This window comes from Aplidium turbinatum, chromosome 1 (assembly GCF_918807975.1).
Source record: "Aplidium turbinatum chromosome 1, kaAplTurb1.1, whole genome shotgun sequence".
Taxonomy (NCBI): Eukaryota; Metazoa; Chordata; class Ascidiacea; order Aplousobranchia; family Polyclinidae; genus Aplidium; species Aplidium turbinatum.
Window position 1 is genome coordinate 36,879,615 of NC_137472.1, and position 12,804 is coordinate 36,892,418.

Sequence of the window (12,804 nt, forward strand, 5' to 3'; positions counted from 1 at the left end):
AATCAGTTCATTTACAGTTGTTTTATGAGCAAGCTTGATGGCTGCGTTGCTGTTTGAAATAGTATAGCTAAGTGTACCGTACATTTAGAGTTAGTGTTGATACGAGCGAGCTATATTCTTTTGAAGATGAAAGCTTGGGAAAATTCTGGGGAATGATGGGGAAAGCATATCCAAAAGTTGTGCAAAACCACTAACACTGTTGACTATGTTCCCTTCCACTTATCTCTGTGAATCAGCATTTTCAAGTGTTGTTGCTTTGAAGTCAAAATTTCAAAACAAGCTGTTAGATCTGAAATCAGATTTGCTTTGTGCAATGTGCAGTATCCAAAATCGCACCCAATATTGCATCAATTGTACAAAAAAAAAGCGCAAATGTCTCACTGAAACTATTGATGCCGTTCTTTACATTAAATGTTATTTTTGCTGAAAAACGCTGTTTTATATTTTTATTAATTTTAAAAAAGGAGGCGATTACTTTAAACCCGTATCAACGTAAAGTCAATCGGGGATCCGCGTTAAGCAGATACAAAAGCATCAAAAATTTAAGAAAAATGTGAACACTATAATATAAACGACGACCTTTTAGAGTACATGTTAATATTATGAGTACATGCATAATTTTGCAGACTTATTTGTTTCTTAGCAACCAAATAACATTTTTAGTCATTTTTTTTAAAGTGAACTGCTGTAAATTTTACTGTACTATGCTGTTGATAAAAGTTGTACTGATGAGGGTTCAATACCCAAAATCGCGCGATATGCAACATAAGAATTTCTAATTGGAACCCATGTACTCATAATATTAACATGTATATATATACTCTAAAAGGTCGTCGTTTATATTATAGTGTTCACATTTTTCTTATATTTTTAATATGGTAAAATAGATAAAATTAGATTTTGGGTAATGGGACTTTGATCTGGACAGAAATGGGTAATAAGGGAAAAAAGGTTAAAAACCCCTGATGTAGACCCATTGACATCATTGTGTTTTGTGAAGATTTCCCTCCCCCTTAAACTACTTGTTGGTTCCTCCCCTGTACATGATTGTGATGCAATGTGTAACATGCAAGTTTTAGTGAAGTGACTATCTTTGAAATATGTTTTGAGCTGCTTTTTTCATGTGCTTTACTTTGAAGTGTACCGCATGCCATAAAGGATATATAACCCCAGTGTACTCCTGCTTGCAATACTCAACATAAAAATAACAGAAAATATTGTTATAAATAGTCAATGTTTGTAACCAACTCGGATAGATAAATGCAAGCGCAAATTTTTTAAGATAAAATAGCACTTAAGTCGTTAGAAAATTTAAGACTAGGCTTCTTCTTCGTCGTATGAGCTGTTCTTCCGGACTATATGTTTGGGCATGATGTCATTAGCCACTCGACAGTCTCGTCATCCAGGGCCTTCAGTCCAAGCGTTCCATGTGGTGGTTGATGGATTGGGCAGTCATGGACGACATGATCTACTGTCTGGTCTGTGGCGCCACACTCGCATCCCGGTGAGGGAGCCAGGCCCCATCTGCACATGTCTGAACGAAAGCGACCGACGCCGGTTCATAGGCGGTTAAGCCGGACCCACACAAGTCTTGCGAGGGAGATTCCCAGAGGGTGGGGATCGACGTCGGGTAGGAAATTACGGAGTCGGGAGGTGTTGTTTTGCCACTCCATGTTCCATGTGTAGTTCGTCCAGTGTGCCGCACTTATTCCAAGATCTTCAACTACAAGACTAGGCTAATTCCAAACAATCATTGAGATTTTTTTTCTTGATAAAATTTGGTTTCAAAGTAATTTTGATAAAAAAATTTGCACCACAAGGAAATTTTGTTGATTTTTCCAAATTCTCCATTTCAATAGATGTACCGGTAAGCATTCACTGATCACTCAGTAGTAAATCCTCAAAAAAATACACTAAAGACCACCTGCTTTAAATTTCCAGCACTTGTTGTGATGCTGTGTGATCAAAGAGTCTTGGCAGTGTTGCTCAAACAAGAAACTTTATCCCAAATTTGGCAAATTATTTTCAAACATTTTTTTATTGTATTCATATTTCACCGTCCAATTTCCATTGCTCTGCGTCCCTATGCAAAACAAAAATGGTTTCTACCTTGTTAAGTGAACTGTTTTTCTCAGCCAATATTGAGAGACATTTCAAAATATATATTGAAAGAGAATAATTATATCGGAGATCACTGTGATCATCATCATTGCAGTTGTATGCATGATTGTGCACTTGTGTGTAAAAAGCACCATGGATATACGTATTTTTAATGGAATGACTATATATAAATATGTAACAGATAGATATGGCCACTTCCTATTTTTAAGCATTGATGCTTTACATTATAATTTATTATAAATTTTTGGGAGCTGGTATACTAGTCCCTCCCCCTGGTAACTCATGACAAAGAGGAATTGACCAAAACATGTGGATTGAAGTGTGTGAACAGTAAAGCAAAGGTAAAGTAGTTTCACCCTATATGTTTGGTCGAGTCCTGTCTGTCATGAGTTACCAAGAGGGGGGGGGACTTGTATACCAGCTCCAATTTTTGTTTAGATTAGCAATAGCTCACATTTTTGCATTGGGTGAAACGGATTTTTTTTTTATTACAAAACTACAAGTCATGGTAAGTGTTCAAGATTATTTGATTGTTTTGAAATGACAGACTGTGTTAATTATATCCCGGCACCATGAGAATCTCTTGAATGCTCTGCCGTTTCATAGCAATTGTGGCTAACTTTTTTTAGATATTTATGTAGTTGTAGTTTTTGCTTATCATGCATATCCATCTCAAATTGCAATTATTGCTCATGGCCAGCAGTTTCTGTTGACTTTATTATACTTTGTTGCATAATTAATTTTGTAATGAACTTCAATTAACTTGCTCCACATAAAACTCTTCTGAATTGTATACTAAATTTGATAACAAGTGATGTACCGTAGTTACATTGTACAATGTACACAAAGTAGCGAAATATAACTTTTTATATTTTTATTTTAGACATACTACCAAGAGAAAGGCGAAAAGGTATTTTTTGCTTTTTATGTATATATGTATTGTGTTATCACTGCATAAAAATTTATTTTCTATTACAAACAAATACGGTTTAACACATTGTAACCACACAAAAAGATTGATTGATGCTTTCAAAGAGTTTGATGCCTTCTGTTGCAGCATTTAATGTGTTGCAGAGCTATCATCAATAGAGCAACTGCGTGCAGTACCAATTATCTTCGCATTTTAAATATTACTACCAGTTCGCAGGCATACAAAATGCATTATACGTTCTCAAGAGGGCAGGGACATCTAACTAATAAATGTGTTAAGCTTTTTTATGAATTTACCTTGATTCTTAGCAAATCATTGGCAATGATTTGGGACTGACGGTCCTTATGCAATAACACAAATTATTGGGTAGGCTTACCATTAAATGGATTTGTCTGTAGTGGATTTTAACTTGAATTGTGTAATCATGGGCATGTAAATATGCGTTACTTGATATTGTGTGATGTAGGTAACTAGTCACTATTGTTATATATTTAGTATTATATGTACGGTAGCCTACTGTAACAAAACACCAGGTTTGCTTTAGAAATATTGATTGATTTGCAGTTTTTAGTATCTGTAGCTGTATAGTTGCTAATGTGGTAAGGTTTTTACCAAGCTTGGTTGACATGGTTGTGTATTGTACAACATGTTGCGTACACATTTTGCTTTTTTTTACTTAGACTATTTTAAGCAAAGATTGCACTGTTATGAGAGTCTGTTGCATTATCCTTTACTTTGCAGCATGAAAAAGGAGAATTCAAATGCTTCGATCATGTGACAATGTGGGTTGGAAATGCCAAACAGGTCAATTTAACTTTATTCTATTGCAGTTTTGATGGATAGAAAATGTCATGATCACATTGTGTAATGTGTATACTAATACGAAAATGGTAGTGGGCAGGAAACTGCACTAAAGTTATAAATTCCTAAATTTAGATTGTTCAATGCTCATATTGTGGGCTAATTCTGCTACAGTATTGTGTTTATTTTTACTATTTTCTTATCAGTATCATAACCAACAAGGCTGTTTGAAATACGGTAAGTTTGTTGTACAGTATTTGTCCAAATGCGATTTTGGAAATAAAATTAAATTAAAAATTAAAATTAAATTCGAAACGAAACCAAATCAAGGTTGAAAAATTTGTGTCTTAATTCGAATAATTGTTGAAATATTTTTGTTTCAAACTGTCCTAATACTTAAACAAGACTTATCTCATGCTATATATATATATATGCTGTTTTGCACAGTCTGCTTCGTATTATTGCACTCACATGGGATTTGAACCGTTTGCATATCGTGGACTTGAAACTGGAGAAAGAAACATTGTATCGCATGTTGTCAGGTAAGTTTTTGCACGAAGCCTAAGATTGAGTATGTGCTTGTTTTTCTGCACCGGCCATACTGGCGAGTCATAGGCGCCGGGTTTTGAAAATTGCCGGGGGGGCAAACTTTCTAGCCGACTGATTGCTTACATTCAAAATGCTGATGTTTGTTTGTCAGCATTGATGTTTGTTTGCGTTTATCTGCCATTGTATATCGCCAAGCTTTATAATGTAGGCTCAGGCCTCGAAATTCACGGCGGACATGTCCGCCGTCACAGCATGTGGTGTTCGCGGGAAGTACCATCTAGATCGGTCATATTTGTCCGCCGAGAAACAGCACAGGAACTAGCGATACAAATCGTGATTGCATAGCACGAACAATTATTGCAATAATATATTTTCCAGCGCATTCTAGCGCGCATCTAGAAAATGTGAATACTGTATCGCTTAGCTTCCATTTAAGGAGGAAAACTTTCGATTTTTACGTTGCTTCAAGGATTGATGACATTGAATCAGCGTAACAAAGGTGAATTCTTTGCTAAGAATCGATAGGAGTACAGGTACTTCTACAGTCCAACGGTGGGCAAACTGCGGCTCGCGAGCCGCATGCGGCTCGACAACATAAATTTGGTGGCTCTTGTATTGAATCGTAATATTCCAAAAAAAAATTAAGATTATAAATGTTATCTCGCGCTGTCAACCAAGCAGTGGCGTACGTAGGGTATAGCAGGCATGGCTCGAGCCATGGGCGCCACATTGGTAGGGGCGCAAAAATCGGTTGGTAAAAATTAAAATTTATGACACTTTATTCAAAATCTAATTTAGGCTACGCCCAATACAATACAAAGATCAAAAGATTAAATACATTCAACACTTTTCCCAAAAACATGTGTTTCTCGACAGTCGAGTGTAGCGCCCATGAGGCTGGGCTAATCTACATGTTTTTGGAAAAAGTCTTGATGGCTAGTGTGCACTGTGCAGGCTATACACCAGTATGGTTAGCGAAACACAATGCTCGCTGTTCTATAGTGAGTAGTCAGGTAGCGCTGATGCCAGGAAGATCGCTCCTTCTCAACAATCCATTCAACGTTAATGTAGTCAGGGATGGCTCTCCAATTCGCCAAACTTTCGCCATTAACATGTCCGCTGTAGAAATGGAACTGACTGACATGCAAGAAGATGTGGTTCTAAAAAACTTCAGTCAGTGCTACTCTACCATTGAATTCTACCACAGGTTCCAGAGAATAAATATCCAGAATTAAAAAAGACCAGTGTAAGACTCATTTCTGTTTTATCTACGACTTATTGTTGTGAATCTTTATTCTCTGTAATGAACTTTATAAAATCAAAACATCGTGCAACATTGACAAATGAACACTTGGAAGAATTAATTCGCACAGCATTAACAACTTATCGTCCAAATTTTCAGAGATTAGCGAGTCAAGTACAAAACTGATATGGATAAACAATCATTGTTTTTATTGCTGTTATGTTATTTTGTGTCAACTGATTTTGCGGCTCGCTGGTGTTTGTGGTTTATCCGCAAGCGGCTCTTTCTTTGAACAACTGTGCCCACCCCTGTTCTACACTAATCACGCGCAATTTAGTTCAAGTTTTACGTCACAATATCTGGCTTTGATCTCCGAGTAATAATGATACGGCAAGGTTGGTTACTAAATTAGATTATACGAGTAGGCTATTACAGCAAGATGCAACAAAATTTGTTAAGTTTTGGTATTACAGTAAGAAAGAAAAGACCCAAGGAAAATTCATTTTCGCTCACATGACACGCAAAAATAAACTTAAAGAAAAAAGCTGGTGAAACTTTGCACAGCAGAAAATAGTAGCGTCATTGTAGAAAATTTCCGACTCCTGCCCAAAGCATTGTGACGCAATAAGCCACACGACCTCGTTCGGTGGAAGTTAATCAGTTATGTGACGTATTGACCAGCTACATGGCGCTTTGACTCTTCAAGCGCAAGTCGTTGGTCTGATGAAGCCTTTCAGAGTGACTTTACTGATTTTTTAAAAAGCCTTTTAAAACCGTAGTTATAGTTCTGAAATAGCGAAGATTTATTATCAAGATAAAGTGATTAAGCATGAAGATCGACGGCTAAAACTGGTGTGTCCGCCGTGAGACTTAATTTGTCCGCCGAGATAGCTGCTCAGACCGGACACGTTTGTCCGCCGTCAACAAAAACGAATTTCGAGGCCTGTAGGCTACTTCGAATTATATGCTAGTCACTTTGAACTTTAGCTCTTAATACGCGAAGATACTAAACTGAGCAAACTGCACCTCGTTATTGACACTCCAAAGAAAAAACAAAGCGGAAGAAATCAAGAAAAACGTTTTTCAATCATTGTTACAATGCTTCAACGGCACATGCTGGCGTTTATCAACTACCGTACTTCTGTTTCTTTTGTTATCTTAGGAGCAGCGCTCTTGTTGCAACAAGTAGATCTTTTAATTGAGATCGATCCGCAATGAAGGTCAAACTAACGCAAATTTGAACTTAGAAACATTTGCTTTAGGATTTTTTTTAAATAATTTGCGGGGGGGGGCAGCCACCCCGAGCTAAATACACGGGGGGGCGCCGCCCCTCCGCCCCCCCGGAGTCGGCGCCTATGTGGCGAGTAACAACTGCTCTATTGCAGAATGTTTTTCATCATTGTTAAGATGTCGTTTTTGGCAGGGGCCTAGGCAGCACAAAATTTCGGGTGGCCCGGGCAAATGATTATTTTTGCAAATGTAAGTGAGTCTGGCAACTAGTCACCAAAGGCGGAGCATCAGCGGGGTGGTCTGAGGGTTGCCCCAGAAAATTAAAAAAAACTCTACAATTGCGCATTCTGAGAGTACTTTCAGTCTAAATCAGTAGACTTTGTAAACTTTATCAAATGATGCTGTAACAGAGTGTGAACATTTTATTTAAAGTATTTCGGTAGAGGGTCAATTTCCCCCTCTGAATACGCCCCTGTAGGGCCTGTATGGTGGTTTAGTACTTAGTAGAAAGAAAATGGTGCGCAAAAACGTTTATCATCTTGCATGGTTGTGGCATTGGTCCGAAATGTAGCTAAAACTCGATAGCTCAGAGATTGCTTCGTTGCTTGTGGTTGTGAAAGATTCGTCTCGCACTGCATGTGCAAGAATAGTATTATAATCATTGAGTGTTGTGTTCATGTAACTTTTTATGCTAAGCAGTGAGCATTGTAGGCATATGTTGCGTTCGTTGTTCTTGTTTCGAGCGAGTACATATTGTTGCCGCAATGAAATAAATAGTAATTCCATATTTCAGGCAAGGGAAAATAATCTTTGTGTTCCAATCTGCGCTCAATCCTGGAAACAAAGAGTTTGGAGATCACCTTGAAAAACACGGAGACTCAGTGAAGGATGTGTCATTTACGGTTGAGGATTGTGAAGCTCTGATGAGTGTACGGATCTATAGCTTTTTATTTTTTGCCTTTACGTCACTGGTTTACCGCTTGCAAATACTATTTCAGGAGATAAAGAATGAAACTTGTTGTTTATCAGACTGCAGCTTAACCAAAACAAAACGGGAGGTGTACGGTTATTATTATTTTTTTTTGAAAAAGGGGCCGCTGGCAGTTTCCGTTGGCCATTTCTTATTACACTTTTTTATATGTAGACTCTAGAGCTTAAGGACTGATGAAATAGTACATGGTCATTTTTCTCGTATGAAATGTCCTATTTAAGCGGTAACAATGCCAGAAGTATTTATACCGCAAACCCAAACTTGGCAAACTTATCATTATGCGACAAAGATCAGTTCAATAGTGTTTTGTCATACCTTTTGCTGGATGTTATTGATTTTCTCAGCCTTGCTAATCGGGTCTCGGCCTTTCGAGGTTGTTTGTTCGACTTTAAACTGGTCATAGCTAAGTTCGAAAAAGACTCATGTGTGTATTTTATAGTTTTATACTGGCCAGTTTGCCTTTTCCACTGATGCATTGAGAAAGTTCAACTTTTGGGCTTATATTGATCTTCAAATAATCTTTTCTGTTGAGATTTTCATTTTCCGGATCAATTCAAAAATACAGGCCCCGCAAACATGTCGCTTGTGAGCAATAGCATGAGTTTAAACGAAATTCTTTCCAAGGAGTATTCAGAAAACAACTTAATATCACAAAGCAAAAGTAGCAATTTTTTATAATTTGATATCTAAAAATTATTATGCTTTGAAAGATCATACGGCGATAAACAAGCACCGTTGTGTTATTAAATGTTTTAAGAACATTCTATTATTTTTTAATAAGGTGGCCAAATCGAAGCCAGGTATAGTGGTGGTAAAAGATTTGTGGACGGAAAGCGATGAAGATGGAACTATCACATTTGCCACTGTTCAAACGTACGGCGACACAACACACACACTTATAGAACGTGGAAACTACAAAGGTTTATTCTTGCCAGGATACAAAAAGCCACTCAGCGCTCCTTCGTTCTACGGAACCTTGTAAGTTTAAATAACTCCATTTATTCTGCCGTCTGACAGTAAACTTAAATAATATCGAAAATTCGTAGAATTCATGCTAAAGCATTTTTATAGCTACTTTACTATTTCTAAAAATATTTTGAGAAGATTCAGCGAGAGTTTTTGATAATATTGCTGTATAAAAGTGTTCATCAGTCCGTCACCTTTTGAAAAGTGACTGACCGAATCCACAGACTTCACCATCCTTGCTTTACTTTCACAAGCAGACAGATTGAAATGTCATTTTAAATACATTCTGGACGTTTGTAGCATATGCGCATTATTGTGGTGGTAGTTTCAACTGCATTTTGTGCATTGTTGCAGGCCTGCTTCTGGTTTGAATTTCATTGATCACGTGGTAGGGAACCAACCTGACGATGCCATGATGCCTACAGCGAAGTGGTGAGTTGCTGATAATGCCCCGTCGGCCGTCATGTTTAAACTTCTAAGTTATCACAAGTACATGTGTTAAAAATCGGGTTTTCTTCGTTCTCGCTTTGCGTTTTGTTTTTCCCATTTGCTTGCACTTCATACGTTTCAGACAGTACGTATATATTAATAAACTTAAGTTTGTCAATTTATTGTGATACTCTCTACATTTTCAGCATATAATTGCAAAGAATATTTGCACAAGTTCCTTTCATCCAAGCACAGGACCCAATCAGCAAGTCTTTCCTTTTTGCAAAATCCCACACGTTGGTGACGATATGCTGGACTTTCAGGTACGAGGACAATTTGCTGTTTCATCGGTTTTGGTCGATCGACGACAAGTTGATGCACACCGAGTACAGTGCCCTGCGGTCGATTGTCGTCACCAACCATCAGGAGACGATCAAGATGCCGATCAACGAACCGGCGCCAGGGAAACGCAAGAGTCAGATCCAGGAATATTGCGATTACAACGATGGGCCAGGAGTGCAGCACATCGCCCTCAACACTTCGGATATCATCACAGCTGTAAGTTGTTGATTTTTTTGTCAACCGACGTTGCACAAATGTTGGTATCACTGTTTTGAATGCAACCTGTAACTGAAGGAGACTTCCCAGACAGCAAAAATCCGTCATTTTTACATTGATTTGACGCCTGAAGACGTTGAATCAATGTAGAAATGACGTATTTTGCTGTCTGGGTTGAAACAACTAGAGTTAAAAGTCGTTTTTGAAATGTCACCAGTTCATTTAGAAAAAGTGGGTGTGAAATATCTGCATTGTTTAAAACCGTTCTATTGTGTGTAAGAAACAATACCTGATATCCTCGACCACAATGAAGCCTCCTGGAAACAGTGGATAACGTTTCTAGGTTATTTATGGAATAATCAGGTGATGTTTTGATCGCTTTAATGTAGAACTGCTTCGAGTTGTTGGCTTTACGCTCACTTCTGCACTGCAATCAAGAGAAAACTGACATAAGTTTATTACAGTAATGTAATTAATTACACCCGCTGTGCAATTGGATCCGGGTTTTGCACATCAATATACAACGAATGTACAGATGTACACTAATGCAATGCACAGCTTCACTTGACAAGCTTCGGTGTCGGAATTATTGACACTTGTGATGGAAATATTGCTCTCAAGGTCATCGTGTGGAAGTGTGCTTTAGTGGTACATAATAAAATAAGGATCATTACAACACAAATCGATGTTAATGCAACGTCAGTGGAAAAAAAATGAAAGAGTGGCATACTGACATTTCCGCGTTCTCACTGAGCCCTCTCCGTTTCGATATAAAAACTGCATTCGAGTTAGGTTGATGTTGCATTGGAGATTCCATGGCTTTGTGCAACATTTCAGATCACCAACCTGACGGCAAGAGGCATGGAATTTCTTAGCATCCCAGATTCGTATTATGACAAATTGAAAGAAAAACTTTCCAAGTCTAGAACTGTTGTTCAAGAAGACATGGACGTGTTGCAGGTTTGTTATGGTCGACTATCTATCTAGAATATAGTGTCACTTTTGCAGCTATTGTCGAAGCACTTCTGTCAGATCCAGCGTGTTTCCTTGGAACCTTGTGCAAAATTCATTGGTTGCCGTTGGCAATTATGTTTTTATTTATTTGTTTCAGAAATTTCGCATTTTAGTTGATTTTGACGAAAATGGCTACTTGCTACAAATCTTCACCAAACCAATGCAGGATCGTCCTACCTTCTTCTTGGAAGTCATCCAGCGGCGAAATCATCAGGTAAGTCGGCAGCATGACGAAAGTACACACGTCGTAACAACACAGAGTCAGTCACTTTGATTCCGTGAGGAGACGGTGACGTAATTCACGCTTGCCATGTTGAGTGTTGACGTAAACGAAATTCCTATTGTTGTTTTACTCGGTCAGACAATCGGCAAATTAACACCACATGTTCCCATCTGCTCACAACAATTTGGCAAAATGTTTTGGAAAATCCACCAGCGATAGCTTTGTGGCATTGATAGAGTTTCTCTGATAGGCGTTTGTTGACAAAGGAACGCCATCTTTGAGTTGAATAAATCGATCTGGGTGACTTTCAGCGGCTAGGTGCTGCCCTGGTTGAGTAAATGCTATTTCCTTTCCGTGCTTGGAACATCACTATATTAGACGATGTACTACGTTAGGTGCAGCACATTCATTAAGCGGCTCCTGTATTTGCCAGGGTTTCGGTGCTGGGAACTTCAAGACACTCTTCGAAGCGATTGAGATCGACCAAGCCGCCAGAGGAAATTTAACCAAAACGTAATCAAGCGTTGTTTATCTGCCTCATTGAGGAATTTTTTGTGATTGAATTTTTCTGAAAGTAGTCGCTCAATAACGTTTTGGTGAGTATTGTACACTTGTTTGTGTCGTGGCCTTGTTTGACTTAAAGAATAGCCGATTCTACTGTAATCATCAGCATTTGCTAATCAAATTCATTTTTACCTCCTCTATGCATTGCTATCATGTTTTCACCGAAGAGATAAAAAAAAAATATGTACAATTGATTGCAGCATACATTTGTTCTGTTGCTTTCGATTTTGGAAAAACTTGTTTCAGAGACTTTTTTCACTTGAGTGGTTCAGTCATTGTTCGCATTTCCCAGACCGCAAAATCCGTCATTTTTACATTGATTGAACGTCCGCAGACATTGAATCAACGTAAAAATGACGAATTTTACTGTCTGGGCTGCAACGTTCTTGCCCAGTATTGTGATACACAATATGTTGTTCGACAAACTTGATTTTTGTGGAAATGTGTCTCTCGCACTGTTTGAAGTTAATTTCATGAATTTTAAATCGTTTTGTGCACGTTAGTGTACTCCACATCAGCAAAGGCGGTGTTTAACATTTAACAACAACCTATATTTCTGTACATAATATTACCCAAAACAACAATCGCGCTTCAGGCACAGCCCTGACAGCAAATTAACAGTTCTTTTCACATTGATTTAACGTCCGCAGACGATTGACTATCATTTCGGACGATTGCATTTTCTTTTGAATACTCAATGTTAAGCACTGATACTTCACATGAACGAATCGCAGCAATCGGTCTGGGTCGAAGTTAATGTTTATTTAACGTGCTTCCATGGATCATTCTCGACATAAGCCTGTGATTTTTGCTACAAGGTATTAGTCTGACCAAACTGAAGTTCACACAAACCTAATTTGAAACTTTTATATTACTGTTTGACCAATCTTGTTATGTGATTATGAACGTACACAGGTTGATTTTAGGCGTATCGTGTGTAGTTATTTTATGGAGACTAGTTTTTAAAACCATGTCTATTCGCTGATTGGTGAAATGTAGTCTTGTGAGTTGATACAAACTTTCTTTGCTGTTTTGCTCGCAGGCTTACGCCTACCGATAGTGCTCACAATAATTGCACTGTGTGAGTTTGGTAACTGAAAATATAATGTACACACCACACTTAATGTTGAAATTGCGACAAGAGATAGGCTACTCCAATCGTTTCCATCTAACGGCTTGATAGC

General features: G+C 38.1%; 1 protein-coding gene across 1 annotated transcript; it reads left to right on the forward strand.

Moving 5' to 3' along the window:
* Positions 1-39: 39 nt before the first annotated feature.
* LOC145777104 (4-hydroxyphenylpyruvate dioxygenase-like) lies at positions 40-12,739 on the forward strand. Its single transcript, XM_082588399.1, has 11 exons — positions 40-2,629; positions 3,005-3,031; positions 3,794-3,856; positions 4,301-4,395; positions 7,669-7,804; positions 8,648-8,844; positions 9,187-9,264; positions 9,585-9,819; positions 10,657-10,779; positions 10,931-11,047; positions 11,490-12,739. Exons 1-11 carry the CDS (start codon positions 2,483-2,485, stop codon positions 11,571-11,573), a joined length of 1,302 nt encoding a protein of 433 aa, XP_082444525.1. The 5' UTR covers positions 40-2,482; the 3' UTR covers positions 11,574-12,739.
* The last annotated feature ends 65 nt before the right edge of the window (positions 12,740-12,804 follow it).

Excerpts from the sequence above, each read along its gene's own strand:
- LOC145777104 (XM_082588399.1), top strand. The coding sequence starts at position 2,483 with ATGTTTGGTCGAGTCCTGTCTGTCATGAGTTACCAAGAGGGGGGGGGA. Across the intron at positions 3,032-3,793 it reads ACCAAGAGAAAGGCGAAAAG|CATGAAAAAGGAGAATTCAA; the intron begins GTATTTTTTGCT and ends TTTACTTTGCAG. Across the intron at positions 9,820-10,656 it reads CTTCGGATATCATCACAGCT|ATCACCAACCTGACGGCAAG; the intron begins GTAAGTTGTTGA and ends GCAACATTTCAG.